This window comes from Pagrus major, chromosome 19 (genome assembly GCF_040436345.1).
Source record: "Pagrus major chromosome 19, Pma_NU_1.0".
NCBI classification, from domain to species: Eukaryota; Metazoa; Chordata; class Actinopteri; order Spariformes; family Sparidae; genus Pagrus; species Pagrus major.
In genome coordinates, this window is record NC_133233.1 from 23,528,541 (window position 1) to 23,553,459 (window position 24,919).

The following is a 24,919-nucleotide window of genomic DNA, read 5'->3' on the forward strand; positions in this document are numbered from 1 at the left end:
ATTTTGCATGGGTAACTCAGCTAACAAGCGAATAACGGCAACAGTTAGCGGTTACTCTCTTGATATGCTGCTCCCTCATTTGTTTTGAGTGTGAATACGACAGATTAACAATTCCTACACATTGCACCTTTAAAATAAGACAGTTGCCTTAAATATTCTACTTATTTCCCTTAATGGAGCTCAGTGGAGCCATTTTACACACAAACAACATAAAAACATTGACAAAGAGTCCAGGTAGGGTCTTTTAGGAAACATTAAAACCGTTTTCAGTAGGTGAAGGACTGTTGACCCAGTTTTGGGGACACATGGACACAGTCCTACATTGGTAATCTTATTGTATTTGAGTGTTGTGGGCTTTATTGTGTCCTGACAATCATTACAGGAAAACTTGTCAGCCATTAACCTTTACCCCCCTCCAGAATGAAGTGAAAACACAGATAAGAAATCATAACAAACCCTGGATCACCTCATGTCAGCCCTGTGCTGGACTTTCTGGCTGTGTGTTGAACACAACTGAGAATAACTTGGCTGCTGTGTGGAGGAGTGAACCAGGAGGACACACTGTTTTATATTTAGACAACCAGAGAAACGGTGGCAGCGTTTCAGACTGTGGACAGCTAATTGTGTCCCGCAGCAGGCCGAGAAACGATCTCCAAACAAGACAGAAAGGAGAAAACTTTAACTTCTGGATGCGTTTCCTCTCCCCCCGCCTCTCCCTGCACTTCCTCCTCTGTCTCTCCTGGATCTGGTCGGATCCAGTCGGGCTTCTTGGTGCGAGATAATCGGCAGCTGATGTGAGTTAATGAGGCGGAGATGCGGGGGGACAAACTCAGACGCGCTGCGCTCCAGCGAGGACAGGTGCGCAAAGAGTGAGCGAGAGGAGAAGACAGTGGAGAAGACAGAGGAGAAGACAGAGGAGAAGACAGGGCAGAAGACAGAGGAGAGGTGGACAGAGACCGGAGATAAAGCAGAAACACTCCCCAGGATCGCGCTATGGACACCGGGCAGAGCGCGCAGGTCGCCGACATGGGAGGGGAGCACTCCGCCGGGGTGTGCGTCCTGGAGCGGGACCGGGAGAGAGGCGAGGTGTCCAGCCCAAGTCCCCCGGCCAAGCAGCGCTCCCTGCGGGCGGTGTATGTGCTGAACGACGGGCTGAAGGCGGTGATGGCCAGCAGCCCGGAGTCCGGAGCGCTGCAGTGTCTGCAGAGAGCCTGCGACTCCGAGAGCGCGCTGCTCACCACCGTCACCTTCGGACGGCTGGACTTCGGAGAGACGTCGGTGCTGGACAGTTTCTACGATGCAGGTGAGTGACAGGGAAACAGCATGCTGTTGGTCTGTAATGATAGAGGTTTGGAGTGCAAGGTGATGTGATTTGTATGAAGTTTAAGACTTTTCTATCGGAAGTTCTGCCCAAAATACGCAAAAATTTCAAAAAATTACAGTGTTGGAATAAGGCAAGAAAACAGGGGGGGAACTCGACGTCATAAAGACGTCAAAGAGACTTGACATTTTCAGGCCTTGTGACTAATTTTGTGCCGTGCCCACACACCAAATCTCATGCAGGAAGTAAGTTTATTATACCCAAAATACCCCAAATATTCCCAAAATGACAGAATGAGGGAAGACAACAGGGGTGAAACAACACATCTGAAACACTTTATTCATTTAAGTTGCACAAAAGTTGTTTCACCAACATATAAAGTCCTGACTGGATGTTGTAATAGTCACTAAAACAACAGTGAAACTACTGTATGCAACAGGGGTAGACCGATATTCAGCATTTTCTGATTATCGATCAGATTGCATAAAATAAACGTATCTAAAAAAGTGCTACTTTGCAACCCATTGCTTAAGTTATGTGTTTTACTATACTATTTTTTATGCTTTATTTTCTTCCTTATTATAACTCTGAACAAGTTTCCATTCATTTCTAGGCAGGAAAAGTACATTTATGTTGATTTATTTTGGTTGGATGAATCTGAAAAACTTGAGCTGTGCCTCAGGAAGGGAACCTTTGTTTGAGCCACTGCAGCTGTAATTTTGGTGTGTTGAGGGTCGGCCACTGACGCAAAAGTTAAAAAAATCAATCAGTCAAATTGATCGTACAGTCAGCTTGCAGAATTTCTAAACTACTTGAGTTGAAAGCAATGATACAAGCAGTGGTGGTAGTTAACGTAACATGTACTGTAGGTCAGTTGGGTCTCCCACTGTAAAATACTGCTAAGACTGACGAATACACACAGCAGCCTTATTGAGATAAATGAAATAATTTCATGCAGTTTGCAGACAAGTGTTCAGGGCAAGAGTCTCACAGCCTGAGGAGTACGACAGCCGATACTTCTGTATCTTTTGCCAGATGGCAGCAGGTTGAACAGACTGAGACTGTTGTTTTTTCCTGGTTTTAAAGGCTGCGTTACAGTAAAGTGTCCAGTTCTTCTAATACTTGGTGACTATATTCACATTACTGATGATTATTTATCAAAAAAGTAGTTTTTTTTGTGGTGTTGTTTTGTGAAAGTGCCAATAGTCTTCCCTATAATCCTGCTACAATATCGCCATCAAGGTATTTGGTGAAAAATATTCCCAGTGGCTAAGTTGCATTGTGGGTAATGTAGGCAGCAGGTTTTGAAAAGCAGTCCACTTGTCTAGCATTGCACTCTGTAACAATATTGGACTCATTATGGATAGTTGGTAAAACATATGATCAAAATCAATACAGCAGAACCAGAGATATTTACTTTTCAATATCTGCTGCCTACATTACCCACAATGCAACTGAGTGACATCACTGGAGGCTCTTTATCAGATCACATGCAGCTTCCTCTGGAGCCACAAAAACTCTTTATGCTACTTTTTTTTTTCACATATGCCGTAGCACTCCTAAAGACTTGTAAACATACTTTAATGTGTAAAATTGATGTAATTACCCTTTAACACAGGGGCTTTTTAACAGCTTTAACAGCTATTTAACAAAAAAAGAAGACACACATTCGTTTTTGAGAGTGTAATTTCATTCATGCATGCTGTAAGTACAGTACTTGTACGGTACTTGACTGTAGATTGCAGGTGTATAATTATAGCCTGTCTGCACACTAGTCCCTTCCTGTCTTCTATATACAGACTCGTAATATTTGGTACGCTCGAAGCATCTCTGCTGAGTGTTGTCTCTCTTCTGTGGAGCGTGCAGATCAGAAAAACTCTCAGCCGCAGGGGAGGATTACATTCACCCCTTTTTAATCCATGTACATGGCAGCAGGGAACAAAGAGCTTTCAGACTTCTCCAGGGAAAAAACAACAAGAAAGACAATGAGAAGCTCCACGTTGCTTTTGATTTCTCGTTCTTTTGTGCTTTTTATTTCTTTTTGTTTCTGTTAACGTTGGATCATGTTGTTCAATGCAGCCGGGACTGCACAGATTTGTACATCGGGGTAGACAAAACAACCTCTCCAGAAAATGAATGGCACAACACAGGAGGGCCAACTCCTCAGGTCAGGACTCGGCTGTCCACTTACATCTGTGTCAAACTGGAACGACCGTCTTTGAACAGAGGAGGTGGCCTAAGACATTACTTTTCACCCACCTACAATGCTGTACTGAGTTCCCTCCCCAGACAACTTAACAACCATTCACACCTGGGCTCACCTAGCCCTGGCTACCCACATGAAGGCCAGTTGGGTCAATGACCCACAAGTGGCCCAAACGACTCTGTAAGGACACTCCCACACATAGTTTAAAAGCCTGCGACACCCCTCCAGTTAGTTAGAACTGAAGAAGCCTCTTGGATGAGAGGTGAAATGTCTTCAAGAAACAAGTCCAGTTGCCTATGATACAGCACCTAGAGTTACCATGACCTGGATGACTGAGAACCTTCATCAACATGTTGGATCATGTGGATCAGAAAGCACCAATAACACATATTACGAGCAAGAAACGTGTCTTAAAAGCACTTAAATGCTTTCCGCAAACACACTTTTAATCAGGTCGGAGACTGATTTCAACTTGTGGTTGAAGGAAGGTCGCCTCTACATATTTGTACCAATACGAAATTATGAACTTCAAGACATGTGTTTTTGTTGTTGTCACCATCGTCATGGTCATCATCATCACGGTCGTCTCCTCCTCCTCCTCCTCCTTCCAGACATCGCGGTCGTCGACATGAGTGATGTGTTCCGGCAGCCTTCCCTGTTTTACCACCTGGGCGTGAGGGAGAGCTTCGACATGGCCAACAACGTCATCCTGTACCACGACACTGACCCTGACACTGCACAGTCACTGAAGGTACACACACACACACACGCACACACACACACACACCTCTCTGAATCTGCGGTCAGAGTATTTAGAGTTCATGGATGCCATTCCTTCGCACCTCCTTAGAACAAAGTGATCCACTAAGTTATTTACAGACTAATATAAGTGTGTGTGTGTGTGTGTGTGTGTACGTGCACGCATACTGGTCAGTGTGTGTGTCCAGTACAGTCTGTCCTGCAGTGTGTTGCCAGGGGGAAACAGCTGTTTAAAGAGCGCACAAGAACACACACACACACTTCAGCTCTTATTTCCAGTCTCACATTTTTTGTTTTATCTCCTTACAGGACATGGTGGCGCAGAAAAACACAGTAAGTTTTTGTGAGTGTGTGTGTGTGTGTGTGTGTGTGTGAGTGTGTGCGGTGTGTGTGTGTTTCAGAGTGATTTACGTGCACACACACTCTCTCATGTTATTTGTGGGATCATAATTCATTTCGAGTGCCTTCCACGCACAAATTCATGCAGGAATGCATATCTACGTGCTTTCTCTCTCTCTCTCTCTCTCTCTCTCTCTCTCTCTCTCTCTCACACACACACACACACACACACACACACAAACATAGACGGACACACACACACACACATACATAGACGGACACACACGTGCAAAAACATGTGTGGCAGCCTCCTGAAATAAACTGCTATTCATTCATTTAATAACTGATTTAATTTAATAACTGATTTTTTTAATAACTGATTTTTAATATGTGTGTTGTGTTTCCGTGTGTGTGTGTGTTTCTGTGTGTGTGTGTGTGTGTGTGTGTGTGTGTGGAGAAAGGCCACACGTCCTCCAGCGCTAGGTTTTCCGTGGGTTCAGTTGCCTCCAGAGTACAGAGGCTCTGGACTGCGCAATAAAGTAGGTACCGTGCTGCTGCAGCAGCAGGGCATGATGGGAGATTTCCCTCACAGATTAATAATAATAATAATAACAAACATGGAGGAGGGAGCTGAACGACACCTGACCTCCACATGGGATGTTGTGTGATAACAAATTAAAAGCCCTAACAGCCTGCGACTCACAAAGCCAGAAAAGGACAGACTGAGTTTCTGACGCTCTGCAGCTCGTGTTTTAAACATGATGGTATCCTGACTTTAACCGCAGTGTGTCTCAAGTCGAATATCTACTTCTTAGATGATATCATGCAAAAGTTATGAGTTCACATATCCTGCATTCAGAACAAGCTGCTCAGCCTCTACTTCTTCTGGTCGAGTCGTGTGTCGCCAGTCTAAAAATGTCCAACCATTACTTAACACTTACTGGAGAACATTTTTGTTTTTTTTAAAGCAGTTGTAGTTGACGTTTTTACAGCAATATATAAAATGACAATGTGAAAACCATGTGACAGTATCAACAGGGTTGCTTGTTGTGATGAACCTACAGAGAATTAGCTCCTGAATCTGCAGCTCCCCCAATAAATGTTGGTAATGTGTGTTTCTGCAAAACCACGGATATGTTGAAACTTTTTTTTGGGCAACTTTCTATTTCTTAATTTTATGTTTAGGCAACACAACAGAAAAGCCACTTGGCTAGTGTTAGGAAAGGTCATGTTTTGGCTTAAAATACCTGTTTTATGGCCACAAACACAGCTGGAGAGTTTTCATTGCCATGGACGCAGTATCACCCTTACAAATGTTGAAACGCCACAGTCCCTTGTCTAAAATATTCAGTGGTTTCACATGTACAAATGTTGAAATGCTGCAGCCACTTTCCTGGCAGCCTTCTCGCCTGTCACTCACCAACGTGACCACAACAGTCATGAGCATGAACATGGCAGCCATCCTTGCAATTGCGGGCTAACAAGACCAGGCTCCTGTCTAAATGAATGAGCTTCACTTTTAATGATCACTTGGACATGCTGCACGAACACCTGTCAAATCTGATCTGAAACTGTCATGAACTCGTTTGCGTGTGCAACAACAAAATTGGCTGATTACTCTTCTGATATTAAATACACGGTTGGCTTTTCGGGCATGCCTCATACAGTTGCCATCTATGGGCTTTTTCTGTCTTTTGTATAATCTCCCTGGAAATGACGCATGAAAAACATTTAGAGTAAAGACCAAGAGACTGAGAACGAAGAGGTAGGAGAAAAAAAGAGAAAATACAAAGAGAATTTGAATCACGAGAAACCCAAACGGTGTTGCGGTGTGTATTTGCAGCCATGTGAGCCTCATTACTTGTGCTAACCTTTGCTGATGCGGTCATGATGCTATGAAACGATCTCGGTGGTTAACTGATCCTCCTCATTAATCACCCCATAATCCCCACTTCTCCCCAACTCTCCAATCCCCTTCCTCCCTTCCTCTTTCCCTGCCTGGCATCATCATCTGGCATGTGTGTTTATCTGATATCTGTATTACATCTTCACCCGCCATTTATAAGCACCTCCGGTACTCAAACATCAGATCTTTTTCTTCTTCCAGGCCTCTAGTGGTAACTACTACTTCATCCCCTACATCGTGACTCCTAACCACGAGTACATGTGCTGTGAGAGTGACGCCCAGCGCAGAGCCAGTGAGTACATGCAGCCCAGCTGGGACAACCTGCTGGGGCCGCTGTGCGTCCCCCTGACGGACCGCTTCACCAGCCTGCTGAAGGACATCCACGTCACATCCTGGTGAGACGCGTTTGACCATAAACACGATCAAACACAAGCATTTTATATCGTATTAAACGTAATAGCTTCGAAAATGTTCACTGCTTTTACCGTCTGTCCGTCTCCTGCAGCGCTTCCTTTAAGGACACCCTGCTGAATGACATCAGGAAGGCCAGAGAGAAGTACCAGGGAGAAGAGTTGGCCAAGGAGCTTTCCCGAATCAAACTCCGAATCGACAACACAGAGGTCCTCACCCAGGACATCGTCATGAACCTGCTGTTTTCTTACAGAGACATACAGGTCGCCTACAAACACACAATCGTAACACATATATGTGCATCGTATTGAAGTGAGAGGCAAGAGATAATTTCCCTGTATGTGACCACCAGGACTACGATGCCATGGTGAAGCTGGTGCAGACTCTGGAGATGCTGCCCACTTGTGATCTGGCCACTCAGCCCATGATCCAGTTCCACTACGCCTTCGCCCTCAACAGGTACACAGGAGATGGATCCAAAATCAGGCCCATAGGAGAATCCACGCACTTCTTTTTTCTTTTATGTGCAAGTATAGTAGAACGATATATCATCATCGTTTATGGATCTGTGTTTGTGCAGGAGGAACAGTCCTGGCGACAGAGAGCAGGCTCTCAGAGTGATGCTGCAGGTGTTGCAGTCGTGTGAACATCCGGCTCCGGACATGTTCTGCCTCTGTGGACGGATATACAAGGACATCTTCCTGGACTCTGACTGCAAAGACACCAAAAACAGGGACAACGCTCTGCAGTGGTGAGGACACACACTGCTCTTTAATGTCTTTTTCATAAATATCATCCGTCTGGCTTAAAATAAACGCAGAGAATCCTTCGTACATGCTATTAAATTTTGTGAATTTCTTATAATTATTCACATTTATTTCTCTGTTTTTCAATGCCGATCTGCAGGTACAGAAAGGGTTTCGAGCTGCAGCCGACTCTCTACTCTGGCATCAACCTGGCCGTCCTCCTCATGGTCGCCGGCCAACAGTTTGAGAGCTCCATGGAACTGAGGAAAATAGGTAAAAGGATCCTGAACCTGATGAGCCAGCAAACAGGCCAGGACACCTCAAATGCATCAGTTGCTTTCAGTGGCTCCTTGTTTACTCCACCTACAACCTCTGGGGCAAACTTCATGTGTTTTAATACATTATTACAGTACCCACGTGTAAGAAAAGTAGATTTTTGTGTGATGCTCTGCGATGGCAGCCGACCTGAGCTACAATCACAAAGGGTCAGGGTCAGGCTAACGTTACAAGAAGAAGTTGAAAAATGGAGACGACAGAGATTGTTAGAAAATAATAAAATATTTGTATGAATATAAATATCCTACAATGTCTTCATGCTTGTAATCTGATGTTGTAGGTGTGAGGTTGAACAGTCTGCTGGGACGCAAAGGTTCCCTGGAGAAAATGAATAACTACTGGGACGTGGGCCAGTTCTTCACCGTTAGCATGCTCGCTAACGACATCCCCAAAGCTACTCAGGCTGCCGAGAAGCTCTTCAAACTCAAGCCACCTATCTGGTAAAGACGTACACATTATGAAATAGTTTATATTAAAGTATTAGTCCACATATATTTTAGTAAAGTTTATTTTAAGGTATTCGCAGACTGTTTGTGGTCTGAAAAAAGCTTTCTGTTTTAAGCTAGTTCTTCAGAATAACGACTGTTTAGGAAATATACTTGACAGTGATTATGACTCTGCTTCTGTATATTTCCTTCCAGGTATTTGCGGTCGGTGGTGCAGAACCTGCAGCTGATCCAGAGGTTTAAGAAGCAGTCGGTGGAACATTCTCCCCAACGAGAGAGGCTCAACTTCTGGATGGACATCATCGTAGAGGCCACGCAGGGCACGACCAACCGACTGCGATTTCCGGTAAAAACACCCATCGACGCAAACACTCAAACATGCCTGACCAGATATTCAGCATACGCCGTATTAACATGTCTTTTTCTGTTGCAGGTGTTGATTCTGGAGCCAACTAAGATCTACCAGCCCTCCTATGTGTCCATTAACAACGAGGCCGAAGAGAAGAACGTCTCGATCTGGCACGTTTCTCCTGCAGAAACGGTGAGAAGTTAACGTTAAAGCTCCACAGCAGCAATACAAGAGAGTGTGGAGCGATGCTGTTCCTTGATCTAATACATGAAACAAACATAAATGACTTATTTCAATCACTTTTCTCCCAAGTATATTTGTCTAATTACTAGTCAGAATACATCATTACACTTAATATAAGACAAAATCACCTAGAAAGTAGCATTTCAGTGAGATAAAGGGACTGTTGTCAGATAATTACTTGTTTTTAGACATTTTCACTTGTTCCATTGGCAGATCTTTTTACTGATTACAAGCAAGAAGCAGCTTATATTCATTGTTTTTTCACTTATTTTGTACGTGACATTTTATCCAGTGTATCTAGCGAACAAGGCACTGGTTTTGAGGGAAACCGTTACATATAATAGAGGAAGCTGCACATAACAACCTACTAATTACTGAAAATTAGGCAAGGAAAACCTGATATTTTATGGTTTCAGCCTTTTGAGTTCAGAGCCAATTTATTTCGTTCAAAATGAGGTGTGTGAATGAGAACAGAACCGGCTCCATGTTGGTGGAAAAGGGTTAAGTTAGAGGATTGACTCGTGCTCTTTTTCTTTTTTGATCACATCATCTGGTTGTGTTCTTTTCTTTGGATCTAAACTCTGTTACTCCTATCAAGAAGGAACATCGCACATCTGATATCTCCTTTTAACTCACTTTGAGTGAGTGATAATGGTTGAATAAATCTGTAAACGTAAAAGTGTCATCCACTTTTATTACAGAAAGGGATCCACGAGTGGAACTTCACTGCGATGTCCATCAAAGGCATCAGGTAAGAACGTAAAGTCGGAGGTGAATTAAATCTGAATGCAAAAGTTGCCAAACTCTGTGCAAGATACATGAAAGATCGCCAAAATTTTGCCAAATTACTGAAAAACTTTTAACATGTGGTTTTATATTGATTTGAAACCCACCAAAGGGGAGATGTTTTTCAAATCTTGATAAAACAGAACATGAAGATAAAAAATGTAATCTGAGCTTTCACCTACTTTAATCCTTCTGTCTGAAGCATCAGTAAGTTCGACGAGCGCTGCTGCTTCCTCTACGTCCACGATAACTCCGACGACTTCCAGATCTACTTCTCCACGGAGGAACAGTGCGGTCGGTGAGGACACACCTCTAGATGTGTCTGTGTAGGTGTGTGTGTTTGTCTGCGTTTGTGTTTGTACAGTACGTGTGTGCGATTGTTCTGAAACATGACCCGATGGTCTTGATGTGTAAATAATAATGTTATAATGTTTGTGTGTGTGTGTGTGTGTGTGTGTGTGTTTCAGGTTCTGCTCCATGGTGAAAGAGATGATATCTGATGGGACGGGGAACGCTGTGGAGCTGGAGGGGGAGGGAGATGGAGATACGCTGGAGGTCAGCCCAAACTCTTTACAGTAACTATCTACCTTAACTGCTCCAGGTGATGATTACTGAACAGGAATACACGTGTGTGTTTGTGTGTGTCGCAGTATGAGTACGACGCCAACGAGACAGGCGACAGGGTGGTGTTGGGGCGAGGCACATATGGAGTGGTGTATGCTGGGAGAGACCTGAGCAACCAGGTCCGAATCGCCATCAAAGAAATCCCTGAGAGGGACAGCAGGTAGGTCAAAGTTTACCCTGTTTTACACTGAAAAAAAGTGTAGAAAATTTTTGTATTTATGTAATGTATTTAAAATAATTTAGTGTGATTGTAATAGCCAATGCATGACAAGCAAACTTTATATATAAAGGAGAAAAAGTATTTCTCTGTGGCTCTTCTTCTCTGTATGTGACTTAGGTACTCCCAGCCCCTTCATGAGGAGATCGCCCTTCACAAGTACCTGAAGCACAGGAACATTGTTCAGTACTTGGGCTCCGTTTCCGAGAACGGCTACATCAAGATCTTCATGGAACAAGTGCCTGGAGGTGTGTTTGTACCAAAGAGAGAAAGATGGTAAAACAATTACTCTGTTGTCTTTTGTTCGGAAAAACCTTCAGTCCTGAGAAACTGGATGGAGGATTTGTCTGTTTCAGAGATCGATGCTTGTGACCTCTGGGTTGCTGGGCGGTCTCTCTAACTGCTTGGTCGTCTTCCCATTTCATGATAGGTTTTGGACACTCCTTCTCTCCTTTCTCCAGGAAGCCTGTCCGCGTTGCTGCGGTCTAAATGGGGCCCGCTGAAGGAGGCGACTATCATCTTCTACACCAGACAGATCCTGGAGGGGCTCCGGTACCTGCACGAGAACCAGATCGTCCACCGAGATATCAAGGTACACTGCAGCCCATCGTAAGGGCATCTTAGTCAAATAACTGTGGGGTTTTTTTGCCAGTAAAGGTGTAATTTGTAAAATATGGCCAGAATTTGAAGAAAGCTCCAGAAACATAGAAGGCATCATATCACGGGAGTAAGTAGCTCATGGCTCAGCTAACCATGGAGCCAGTGGCTGAGATCACAGCGGTGCCGGATGCTCTGGTATTAGCAGCCTGAGAGTGAATGCGTGTGGACATCAAACTGGGACTGAATGAAGCCTCCAAGACCGCTGGAGGTCAGTTTGAAGACAAAGGGATACAGTACAGAGGTAACTGAGAGCAACTCTGACAAAGACTACGACTCTGTGGATGAGAAGACAGGAGAGGCGGGGAGACAGGAGAGGCGAGCTGTGGAAGAGAAGTGACGGAGAGTCGGGAGTCATCAGCGAAAGACTTGATTTGTTCACATCAAGTTTGTATCAAGAGTGTTTTACAATTATCGTTAGTTATCCAGGCAGACTTTCTTGAGGTACAAGGTGGTATTTTCGAGATAGGACAGGCCTGGGCTAGCTGGTTAGCATGCTAACTTCAGTCACCAACACAGTATATATATATCTGACACACTCTGTTCATAATGTCAGCTCATTTTTTAATGTTTTAAAGTAAAATTCTGGTCATATCTTACAAATCACTCCTTAAAAGCTTCAGGTGACATATTGATAAAATACGTGCATTTAAAAAAAAATGGTGTATGATGGAGGATGACTCACTGGACAGCATGTGAAGCTACATATTGTACCCAATGCTAATGCATTAACACAATTTTGGCACTATATGAAAAGCTATAAATAATCATAAATCAATCCTAACTGTATTTAAACCCTGTGTCTCTCTTGTTTCTTTCTCCATCAGGGTGATAATGTGTTGGTGAATACCTACAGTGGCGTCTTGAAGATCTCAGACTTTGGTACCTCTAAGAGGTTGGCAGGAGTCAACCCCTGTACGGAGACGTTCACCGGTAACTTGTTTACTTCTTCCCACAATAAATTCTGTTGTTGTCCTGCTAATATCATGTACGTAAAAACACACAGCTGTTTTATTTGTACCGGTCATGTCCCGGCATCTTAAGATTAACATTTTAAAGACGAATTATTAACACTGAAAGCATAACATTATTGATAGTCAGCTAAATCATCACAAAAATAACACTGCATGAAGCTTCATAAACAACTGGAATAAACGGCTTCGAGAGAAAGAAACTCAGCATAAATGGAGTCATAGAAATGCTGCAGACTGTGGGTGTAAATATCAAATGACCCTCAAAATGTCAAGAGCCACTATCAGCCACTATGGTAACAGTCGGACACACGGGCGCGTACGAATGTGCATGTGCGCACAAACGAACAAACAAATTCATGGACCATCTGGCCTCCAGCAGCCAGCGAGGTGCGTAATTAGATTAGCTAATCAAGCAAAGGCAGAAGGGTGTTTACCTTTCATTAGCAGGTGTGTGTGTGTTTGTGTGTGTGTGTGTGTCCTTATCTGTTTCTCCTCTGCTGCTTCCCTCTCTCTCCTCTGACTCTGTCTTTTTATAGCTCTCTCTGTCCCTCAGTGTTTACATCAGCATGCAGAGCAGACCACAAATGCCAAGTCTGTTCAGAATTACTGACTGCAGACTAAATACTCGGAGATAAGAGAAAATATAACCTGCAAATTCTTCTGAACTCACTTTTTTTTAATTAAAATAACTCTGATCTCAAGTCTTTAGTCTTTCTTTGTTCAGTAAAATGAGCTTCATTTATGCTCCAACAAGCATTTTATTGTACAAAACCACTTTGCCTAAATGTCTAGATCTAAAAAACGAAGACCAAAACCAAAGTAAAAGCCATGTTTACACTAACTAGGCGACATATTTCTTCTTCCACGTATAAATACATTTACAAGATAAGCTACAGCTTTTGCAGCCTGTCCTGAAATGACATCTCAAAGTCTCCATTACAGTTTGTGAGTCGAACAAATATTTGTTGACACTGACGAATGACTTCATTGTCCACGTTACTATCTGCCCCCTCTATCTTGCAGGCACTCTGCAGTACATGGCTCCAGAAATCATTGATAAGGGCCCTCGAGGGTACGGGGCCCCGGCTGACATCTGGTCCCTGGGATGCACTATTATAGAAATGGCCACTGGGAAACCCCCCTTTCATGAGCTGGGGGAACCACAGGCGGCCATGTTTAAGGTGGGTTTCGTGTACATGTTTTTGCTTCTACATAAGGGCAGCACATGCATAAATGTGTCCACCATTTTTATCAGCTAGGTATGGCAACATCACTTGGACAGACCACATGCAAATATAATCAGAATCATAAACAAGCGAAACAAATTGCTGGTTTTGCTGCAGTTCTGTGTGCGGTTTGTCCAAGTGGTGTTGTTGTGCCTCGTTGTCCAAGATGGCGGATGCGGCGCCACAGGTTAAGTAGGCCTCGGTTTTGATTTCTAAACTTTCTGGGTCATGATTCATTAGTTTCTTGTTGTTTATGTGTTTTTATGTTCCAGGTTGGCATGTTTAAGATCCACCCGGAGATCCCTGAGTCCTTGTCCCTGGAGGCCAAGTCGTTCATCCTGCGCTGCTTTGAGCCGGACCCTCACAAGAGAGCCATCGCCTCGGACCTCCTCAGAGACACTTTTGTCAGACACATCACCAAGGGCAAGAAGAGCAAGATCGCCTTCAAACCACCAGGTTAACACACAAACACACACATACACATCTTTGGAAAGTTGGCAGAAACTGGTGGCGGTGTGGAATAATAAGATCATTAAGACTAGCTGGATTAGTGATTCCTAATGAGCCAATTAGTCGGCTTTTTCTGATGAAAAGGAGGTGGTTGGGGTGGAGGGGGAAGCCTAAAAAGATAATATTCAGTAAGCATGAAAGAAGGCCCTCCTGATTGAACCTTTGCATATGTGAAACATTTCTTAGTACTTACATTTATGCCTTCCCTTTCTCAACTGATGTTTCTTCAGACTACATCCACAACGTTTCCCTGCCGGTGCAGTTGCAGTGCGAGGCCACCGGGAGCAGCAGCAGCGAACACGGTTCTGTGAGCCCTGACTGCGACTCCAAACACGACGTTTTCTTCCAGAAGAAGAAAAACTCTGGCTCCGAAAACCTGCTCAAACCTCCCAACTCCAACTACCTAAGGTGAGTATTATCCCTTGATTCCTTGAGGAGCGCCATGCCTGCCTGATGTTCTCGACTTGCTCAGACAAATTTGAAAAATGGCCGGGTGCACAATGCCGTTCCACTGTCTGACTTCGTGACTGGCGCTTAAAAGGACATGTAGCAACACAGAAAGTATCAGTTATTTTTACGCTAGATTTTCACTTAAACAACTTGAAAGCACCATGTCAATTTATGTGAACGAACCCGACCCCAACGTGGACATCATTTTGAATTTTTTGTCTGAACCCAACCCGTCGGGACCCATCTGGTGGGTATCACTGCTCTAGTACTCAGAATGGGCGGGTCTTAAATATAAAGTGGGTGTTGCTTAAAACAGAAGTGGGCGGTCCTGAACAAAAGTTTTTACTTTAAGCCTGAAATTTATGCGTGTTGATCAGAAGATTCTGTTTTTTTATTTTTTATTAGAAAACTATTTACAGAACAGCCTCAGAATCAAACTTGAGGATTTCATTTTACTCGGATAATACTCCGTTCTGTGTGTTTGAGAGCTGACAGTGAGAACATTCTGGTGAGCTGGGGCATGTTTAAAGAGTTTATGTCATGATTTACTGAGGCAGACAGCTGGAAAAAAACAGAAGGCATGTTAAACTAAAATTAAGCTGAAGAGGGAGGGAAACAAACACACAGGATCTAATTCACAAAATGAAACACAGGTGCACACAGAAAACAGATGGGAACAAGACAAAGACAGGAAGTGCAAAGGAAAACATGACACATGAGCTTAAAACCTACAAAATAAACAGGAAATGACTAAACCAAAAACGCAAACGATGACATTTTACATCACTCTGAGGTCTGAAAAAAGGATCTTTACTGACGTCAACCTGCAACTTCAACTTCAATGGAAACAGAATCGTCTTTTTGTAGAAGCCGTGCTTATTCTGCATATATTAGCTATTCTTACAATCATAAATCTGTGTGTCAGCGCAGACACAACCTCACTGGAACAGCACAGATCATGTGAAAAGATGCGAATGTGTGTGTGGTTTGGGTGGCAGGTGGTCTTGCTGTGCTCACACTGCGCTCTGCTGCCTTTTACAACACTGATATAATGAGCTCTGATCACTTTATGAGCTTCAGCTAGCGGCTGAGCACACACGCGCACATCTGCACGTGCACAGACAAATGCGAGTGTGTATACTTACGTGCACGTTCCCGCCACGCTGACTCATGCTGTCTCTGCACTTTAGTCGGCACACACAGTAGCCAGGAGAGGCTTGTATCTGTAAATAAACCCAACGGTGCGTCACACGCTGTTATAAATCAGTCTTTTTTTATATTGCAGTGAGATCATCCTGTGTGTGTCTGTGTGTGTGTGTGTGTGTATGTGTGTGTGTGCTGCAGTGTTCCAGATGAGGGTTCGGTTTCGGAGGACCGCAGCGCCCCCCCCTCGCCTGAGGACAGGGACAGCGGTCTCTTCCTGCTGAAGAAGGACAGCGAGAGACGGGCCATCCTGTTCAAAGTCCTCAACGACGACCAGGCAAAGGTCATCTCCAACCTGAGGGAGAACTACATCCAGGTGTGTGTTTGTGTGTGATGACTGATGATTTAATGATGATGTGACTCCTCCTCTCAGCACCAGGAGACAAAATATATAAAAAGGCAAAGAATAAAACTGAATATACTCGTCTTCCTCTCAGTGACAGGGGCGATACGTACGTGTGTTTTAGTTCCCTGGTTAAGAGGACATTTTCTTGATCTTGTCTCACCTCTGAGACAAAAACACACGGGGCACTATGAATTATTCAACCACTTATAGATGCCCAGCTAATTTTCTATTATCTCTGGCAGCCTTTGCGGCACCTTAGAGGCTACTTCATCATGATTTATTTACCGAAGGGGCATCCAACAGGGTACTTTCCCAGTGTTTCTTTCTCTTTCCGAACACTGGGTGACCAGTGCCTAATGGTAGCTGTTACCATCTCCCCCCTCCTTCCCTTCTTTCAGGTGCTGCTCGTCAGGCAATTAGCTCCGCCCCATGTGCCTCGTATGGCGTCCTGTACTAATATGTTGCTGGTCACAAGTTAGAGCCAACTGGTTGGTTCTGGCCGCAACAGTAATACCTGAAAAAGATACACTGGCATGCCAGTAACCCCCCTCGCACAGCAACAGCAATTTTCACTATATGCAATTGGCATTATTGAAACAACACTATAATCTGCACTTATTCAAACAATGATGGTAAAGAGTGGAAGACCCAGAGGGTAGCGTCGCCCTGGATCCCTCGACAAAGAGCCGATGAGATTTTTCAATCAGATTATTGCAGAAGATAAGCTTGTGGCAAACACAAGTTTATGATACTTAGACATTTTTTTGAGTTAGATGAGTTACCGTGTTCGACATAATTATGTTCAAGCTCTGTGGTCTCATGAAGCCATTTAACAAGCACCTTTTTTGAGATACGCAATAGCCGTCAAATTCACAAATGGGGTATTTATTGACATTTTTTATATGATAGAACAAAATGTGAAAATCTCTTTAAGCTTTATTAACCACAGACCTTATTCCTGACCTGACTCACCCCTGCAGGACTCTGCTTAGAGCTTAGCTTAGTTTTAAGTATGTTTGAGACAATCTGAGTCCAGTTTGGAAACACAAACAAGTCAAATTAAAAGATCACAAAATACAAAAATGAAAGTACAAATCAGGTGGACTGCTTGAGGCTCAGGTCTACGTAGGATGTGGTCATGTTCAAGCACATAGTATTTTCTGTAGGGTCACATTTATTACCACCAATCAAGGTGGTTTTATTTTCACCTGTGTCCGTTTGTTTGTTGGTTTGTAGGCAGGATTACATAAAAACTATTGAGCAGACTTCCATGAAACTTGGATGGAGGATCTGTCTCGGCCCAGAATAGACCCCTTTAACTTTTGATGCAGATCTGAATAAATCTCACTTTCAACATTTGAATCTGGATAGCAGGAAATAGTCGAGAATAGATTCAGCTGGGTTTTCTTATCTATAAGTAAACTCCACTTCCAACTACAAGGCCTTTTAATTTAAAACTTAGCCTGTGAGAAAAGGAGCCTGCATTTCTGTCTGCCACAGTGTCTTTTCTGATTTCACCACTGGGGGGCGCAAGAGTCAAATGTATTACAACCCTACAAATAAGGGCTGTGATGACATGATGTAGTTGCACCTGGAAGTTTATCTTTATGCTTTAATTTTGTTTATTAGTTTAATTTCTGAAATAATAAAGCATATTTACACGAAACCCATTCAGTAACATAAACTAATCACTACTAGACTTTATTTTGGGAGATTCATGCTTAAAGGCTGAGCAAGCTTCTGTATGTGTGTGTGTGTAAATGTGTTATGTGTGTGTGTTTTCAGGGCAGTGAAGAGCTCCAGCTGTCCGCCGAACACATCAAGCAGATCATCTGCATCCTCCGAGACTTCATCCATTCCCCGGAGCGGCGCGTCATGGCCGCCACCATCTCCAAGCTCAAGCTGGACCTGGACTTCGACTCCACCTCCATCAACCAGATACAGCTGGTGCTCTTCGGCTTCCAGGACTCGGTCAGCACACGCAAACCGATCCCATGAGAGGAGTTTGTTTTTGTAATGTAGGCTGATACAAATAGCTCATATCAGCATATGTAGTTAAAAACAATATTATCACACATCCACTAAAGGAGATGTTTGGGTTAAATGTGTGAAATTAGGTTTGCTGACAGAAACCAAGAAGAATATTGTTCAGATTTTCAAGCAGAAATTAATGTTCAGGTGATTTCGGGTCTGAATATTTTTGTTTTTCAGGTGAACAAAGTCCTGAGGAATCATCACATCAAACCTCACTGGATGTTTGCGATGGATAACATCATCCGCCGAGCCGTGCAGGCCGCCATCACCATCCTCATACCAGGTGAGCGGGCTCAGACGGCTGCAGCCCATCATGAGCGTGTAGTGCCATCTAGTGGACAAAATGCTCAATTCACTTTCAACTTTATGTCCTCCCAAGAAAAAAACAGGGTCAAATGATTATAAGATAACATGAGAAATTATTACTTGTATTAAAACATTTAACATATGCTCCTGTATCCAGAGTCCTACAGTTGAAATACAGTCATGTATCACAGCCTTGACCTTTGACCTACAAACTTATCGCCCTCGCAGAGCTGCAGACCCACTTCGGCCCGGCGTCAGAGTGCGAGGGAGCAGAGAAGGAAGACGAGGTGGACGAAGAGGAAGCGGAGTTCGGTCCCGTTTTAGCTCCACATGCTGACGACTCCGGGGCGACGGCTGACCCGGTCCACTCTGCTGTCAGCACGCTACACTGCGCCCAGTCCCAGGAGCATCAGCGCTCGCATCATCAGCTGGGCGCGCAGCTGGGGCGGCTCAAACAGGAAACCAGCAGGTACTTTAAAAACACACGTGTGAAGAAGCACGTTAGGTTGAGGTGAGTGCCGTTCAAAGATTTCAATGGACACACATTCACACGCCCACATCTTGTCAACGGAAAGCACCATTTATTATCTCTCTTCACGGGAGGTGTGCAGTGACACACACACGCACACAAAAATGTCACAAATGCAATACCTCCAGGGCTTCATGTGATGCCATGCAGCAGTAACAGTAAACAGCAGTTAGGTCAAAGCGAAACCTCACCTGACCTTTGACATATTTAACCACTGATTGAATATCTTAACCTCATCATCAATACTTAAAAAAAATGGAAAACTGAATATATTTCATGTAATAGCACCTTTTTTTAATCGTGTAAAAAACTAACTGAAGTTAAATTCTTTTTTCAGCGATATCTGACAAAGACAGCTGTATAAAAACAGCGTTATAGCAGTAAAGACAAGGTGAAGTGCAATACAAAAGCTCATAAAGATTATTCAACATTTAGAAAATGTTATGTTAAATGCCTGCACGAGACAAGACAGGCTCTGTGGATTTATACCTGACTAATAATGGTTAAACTGTCTCAGCAAAAGTGACTAACTGCAACACTTAACTTAAATATATAATATTTAACATTTACACAGTATATCGTCTAAAAATGCTTCGACCTTTGTTGTATATTGTGTTGGTAAGGTTTCATTTCTACTGTCGCTGTAACTTCCTGATATCAGATGATGCATCGAGAGTGAGGAAGGAAGTCACTGGATGTGACAAGAATACAACATTAATGTATCACCCGCATGTTCTGTGAACATTTTCTGCCTGACTCACTTCAGATAGATTTTTATCATTCTTCACCAGCAGTTTTCATTGTTTGGATTGGGAGTTCCCTCGGGGCAGAAATCAGATCAGACAGGTTCAACGCGAGGCCAGTTTTAACATTTAAATCAGCTGATCTGTTTTATTGGTGCAAAAAGATCCGGCCATTTGTGGTAAAACTGTCACGGTCACTTGTGTAAATACTGAAGCCACAGAAGTTCAGGGTAACTTAATGGCTTATTTTTTTAAGTTCAGAAAAAAAGCATAAAAAGGCAATTCAGATATTCTTTTTTCTTTTATGTACTTTTGAAATACAGTTAAACACAGTAGAACAAACACACAGTTGGTCACCTGTGTGTTATACTGATGGATATACATGTCAGTTTATATAATGAAGGGTGAGCGATCATCTCGTGAGGTCACGAACACAATGCATTTTTCAGTCGTGACTTTATCTATCCAGTCGGTCTTTGTCGGAGGTTTTGGCCTGTAACCATTTTCGTGTTATAGATAATAATATCTCAATTCCATCACCAATTTTTTTTTTTTTTTACTAGAAACATCTAAAAAACAAAGATTACAGGGGGGCAACTTTGGCCAGCAGGCCCCATTTTGGTCAGCAATGGTTTAGACTAAACAAAAACCCAAGGAGAGAATTGGATATGAACACTACTGCAGTATGGAGGTAATCCAAGAGTGTACTTTCTCCAGAGTAACAATGCAAAAAAACCAGGTAATTCGACATGTTATTGATGACGTTGGACAGCGCTGACACTTCCAACAGACAGGTGTGGCTAAATAAACAAGATCATTGTTTCTCAATAGCAGAGAAAGAGGACAGTCATCCACTATGACTAGTGTCAATACCCTGCTGTTGGTTTTATGAGGCACTGAATGATTTCGGGCCAAGATACATTTCTGATCTGCTGCTACGTTATGAACCATCCAGACCTCTGAGGTCGTCAGGTTCAGGTCTGCATTCAGAACTAAACAAGGAGAAGCAGCTCTCAGTTATTATATGACACATATCTGGAACAAACTCCCTGAAAACTGCAGGTCCGCTCCAACTCTCACCTCTTTTAGATCAAGACTGAAGACCTTTCTGTTTGTCGCTGCCTTTCACTGAAGCACTTTCAAGGCTTTGAACTGCACTGTGACTTTTATTTTCTAGTCTTGTCTCTGTTAAACCTCTTCTATTTTAGCCTACTTTCCTATTTCTTAACTTTAATGTACTTTAAATAAATTTTTTTATTTCTTTTAATGTAATGTTTATGCCCCTGTAAAGCACTTTGAGTTGCCTTGTGTCTGAATTGTGCTATACAAATAAACTTGCCTTGCCTTGTGTATATAGCTTCACCACAATAACAGTCGTAGCAGCACTTTGTATTGGTTACTTCTTCTCACGAATGAAACTGTAACTATGTATTTTATCAAAGAAACAAGCTATAGACCGTGTAAACGAAAGTATGTAAACAATGTATGTAAACAAAAGAACACAAAGAAGACATGGACAGGGATATGCACTGCTGAGTCTCGAACATAATCAGAAATCAGAGTTTGAGTTACACCTGTGAGTTTCGACTAAACATCTTCGTCAGGGTACGCAGGTAAAAAAAACAAAGACAAAAGACACGATTCAATCTGTAAGAATTTTTACGATCCATAATCTTTTCAGTTGACCTTTCAGCTTCACCCTGAGCATCACATCAGAGGAAAATGGCCGCTGTGTGAATACTGTCTATTGGCTTACAGATTGAATCGTGTCTTTTATCTTTGTTGTTTTTCTTACCTGCGTACCCTGATGAAGATGTTTGGCCGAAACTCACAGGCGTCAGTCACGCATTATTAAACTTTTGATTATGTTCAAGACTCAATAATGAATTACATCCTTGTCTCTGTCTTCTCTTTGTTCTTTATTCACTGTTAGTTTACATACTTCAGGTTTAGAGTTGGTTTCTTTGGTAAATCGCATAGTTTAAAGTTTCGTTCGTGGGAATTATCTTGTTTTTTTGGGCCACACATGTCAGCTGAGTGTCAGCGCTGTCCATCCTCATCACTCAAATATAGGTAATAACATTTGTATGACATCATCAGTTTATTGTCTCTGCAAACCAACAATGACAAGAATGCATTGTTGTTTGTTTTTACCTGGAAGATTAAGAGCATTGGATTCAGTTCTGAGGATTTTATATTTAAGTTGCATCTTTTTCCTCATATGACAAACTGTGAGAGAGCTTTGTGATTAAGAAAAAAAAAATCTTGACACCAGACACGAAATTTCCAGGGGGGAAATGAAGACTGACAAGTAACCAGTCATACTACCAGCAGCCTGGCACAGTTTCTGTCTGCATTCACCTCTCTATCATAAACGAATCTCCATGCTTAATGTAGTATTAACAGATGTCTCTGGTGTGCCCCCTGCAGGCTGCTGGAGGAGCTGCTGCAGAAGGAGAAGGAGTACCAGCAGGTCCTGAAGGCCACACTGCAGCAGAGAACACACGACCTGGAGCTGGTCAAAGTCAGGCACAGACCACCAGGTGAACACGCTGATTGATCCGTTAATTGATTATTTCATCCGTGTGAGCTTCTTTAACTTTATTTTTTTTAAAAACAGATGTTTCACCTCCCTCCATCTTCCACATCCCAGCGGACCATGAGCCAGACAAGCAGCTCACCGATTGGCTGAAAGAGCAGGGGGCAGACGCCGACACCGTAGATAAGGTCGAGTATCTGGTGGCCTTTGAGATTCTTCCTCAACGTCTACAAACACAGCAGGTTTTTAACCGATGACTGTGTTGTGTGTTTTAGTTTGTGCTGGAGGAATACACACTGACCGACATCCTCAACGACGTCACCAAAGATGACCTCCGCTGTCTACGTCTACGGTATCTACTAAATCAACAAACTTGTATCAGCGTTGTCAGTATTAGTTGTTATTCTTTACATTTTTAGTGCACACATGTTCAGTTTCTACCAGTTTTAAGGTGCATTATTGCCTCATCCATGACATGAAACCATTTGGAGAGGTTAAATCTGGAAGTAGGTCTTTGTTTTTCTCTCGCCTCTCTGAAAGTCTGACGCCTTCATACATCGAACTATCATGATCAACCCTTCTTTACCTCAGGGGCGGAGTCCTCTGCCGCATCTGGCGGGCCATCCAGCGGCACCGAGAGCGAGAGAGGCAGAGGAGGAACGAACGCTCTGAAGATGAAGGATGACGGGAGGACAGAAAACACTACCAGCCCTGCATGGCCACTTCTTCTTTCTCTCTCTCTCCACAGTGCCTTTTCATGTTGTAGCCTCTGTACCTACAGGACTGTAGCCTCTGTATCTACAGGACTGTAGCCTCTGTATCTACAGGACTGTAGCCTCTGTACCTACAGGACTGTAGCCTCTGTATCTACAGGACTGTAGCCTCTGTATCTACAGGACTGTAGCCTCTGTATCTACAGGACTGCAGCCTCTGTACGTACAGGACTGCAGCCTCTGTATCTACAGGACTGTAGCCTCTGTACCTACAGGACTGTAGCCTCTGTATCTACAGGACTGCAGCCTCTGTACGTACAGGACTGTAGCCTCTGTATCTACAGGACTGTAGTCTCTGTATCTACAGGACTGTAGCCTCTGTACCTACAGGACTGTAGCCTCTGTACGTACAGGACTGTAGCCTCTGTACCTACAGGACTGCAGCCTCTGTATCTACAGGACTGTAGTCTCTGTACGTACAGGACTGTAGCCTCTGTACCTACAGGACTGTAGTCTCTGTATCTACAGGACTGTAGTCTCTGTATCTACAGGACTGTAGCCTCTGTATCTACAGGACTGTAGTCTCTGTACGTACAGGACTGTCCGAATCTCCCTACAGTGTCACACATGACCAGACCAAAGCGCTTTAGTGCAGGCACTACTGTATGTATCTGTATGTGCATTTTAAATGTGTATGTGTGCCACAACATGCTCGTGCTTGAGGATTTTGAAAGGAACATGGACGCAGTTTTTTAGTTTCTCTTTCTAGTATGAAACTGTCCCCGAGACACATCAAAAATGAATTGTTGTGGATAAAGCTGCTCCTGTCGCTTAATCTGTTCAGTGCTGTCCATTTAAACTCTCAATATATTTTACACAGTCATAATTTTGCGAAAATATGGTTGCATTGCTTCCATCTTGTCATCAATCATGACTTTGAGCCCTCCTCTTGTTCTGCCATTGGTCAGAATTTGGGTTGGGTAATGGTACCCGAAGCCTTTTTTAAAAAAAACGACTTTACTTATAACAAAAATGTCATTTCAGATGTCAAAAATAAGTCATCCAATACAACCAGCACTGTTTCAAAAGGGGGAAGCTGTTCAAGGGAACTATTTTTTACTCTGTCGAAACTGATGGATCGTCAGCATAGTATTGGATTACATAAAAAAATATAAATAACTGTCAAAAGAAGCATTGATGACAAAGGGCAGATACGTGGTGCAGAAGAAGAAGAAGAAACACGGGCAGTATCTGTTACGTTATATAATGTAATTATTACCCTTAAATAGTATTAAATCCACATGCTATTGGTTTCATACCAACGTTTTGGACAGACTAAAAACCTCACATAATGTTTGAACATATTGATTCGGAATTTTAGACGAAGTTTTGGCTAACGATATTAAAAATAGTTCCCAAGAAAGTGAAAAAAGCCCAGTTATTTCCAACAACAGCTAATTTATTACATAAAGATGTTGGTGCCTCGACGTTGAGAGATTACATCTCGCTCTGTCTCTCTTTATAATGTACCAAATTCGGCACCGATTGATTCATTGTGAATCAGTTCTTGGGAGCACCAATGTAATTAGGTCCGTATGCTTAAAAGTACTGTTGTTTGGGACCCAACCCGAGTCAGAACTGCTCTATCTGACGTTCAGATGGACAGCAGAGAGTTGAGTGTGCTGCAGGAGTTTGTTTGACAAGTCTCCGTGAATGTTTTTACATTATATCCAAGCACAGCCGCAGCAAACTACAAAAACTACCACCGACCACACTGAGATGATTTATTGAAATCATGACTGCCAACACATCACTGCCTTACACATTTGTGTGCATGTAACTTATTAGTTGTGTAAGATTTCCTCGATATTCCTACTGAAGTTACTTTTCTCCTCTGTGTGTTCCTGTATTTAAATGTTTTTTTTTTATTCCAACTGTTACGTATGTGCCTGTCTACTTCACGATTGCTTTACAACTGCAATAAAACAGGAAATAATCAA

The 24,919-nt window shown here is 43.0% G+C and overlaps 1 protein-coding gene across 1 annotated transcript; it reads left to right on the forward strand.

Annotated features, from left to right (window-relative positions):
• Nucleotides 1–487: 487 nt before the first annotated feature.
• map3k15 (mitogen-activated protein kinase kinase kinase 15) lies at nt 488–24,919 on the forward strand. The gene is made up of 29 exons (XM_073488386.1): nt 488–1,303; nt 4,139–4,278; nt 4,596–4,619; nt 6,733–6,926; nt 7,037–7,205; nt 7,295–7,401; nt 7,523–7,693; nt 7,849–7,961; nt 8,305–8,464; nt 8,666–8,816; nt 8,904–9,011; nt 9,764–9,813; nt 10,051–10,146; nt 10,316–10,403; nt 10,499–10,632; nt 10,810–10,937; nt 11,151–11,281; nt 12,174–12,279; nt 13,344–13,501; nt 13,819–14,002; nt 14,287–14,464; nt 15,851–16,025; nt 17,841–18,026; nt 18,267–18,372; nt 18,624–18,864; nt 22,098–22,210; nt 22,288–22,394; nt 22,482–22,558; nt 22,798–24,919. Exons 1-29 carry the CDS (start codon nt 994–996, stop codon nt 22,889–22,891), a joined length of 3,999 nt encoding a protein of 1,332 aa, XP_073344487.1. The 5' UTR covers nt 488–993; the 3' UTR covers nt 22,892–24,919.

Coding starts and splice junctions, on each gene's coding strand:
- map3k15 (XM_073488386.1), top strand. CDS start 994: ATGGACACCGGGCAGAGCGCGCAGGTCGCCGACATGGGAGGGGAGCAC. Junction 12,280..13,343: donor CTGTACGGAGACGTTCACCG/GTAACTTGTTTA, acceptor TCTATCTTGCAG/GCACTCTGCAGTACATGGCT. Junction 22,395..22,481: donor ACGCCGACACCGTAGATAAG/GTCGAGTATCTG, acceptor TGTGTGTTTTAG/TTTGTGCTGGAGGAATACAC.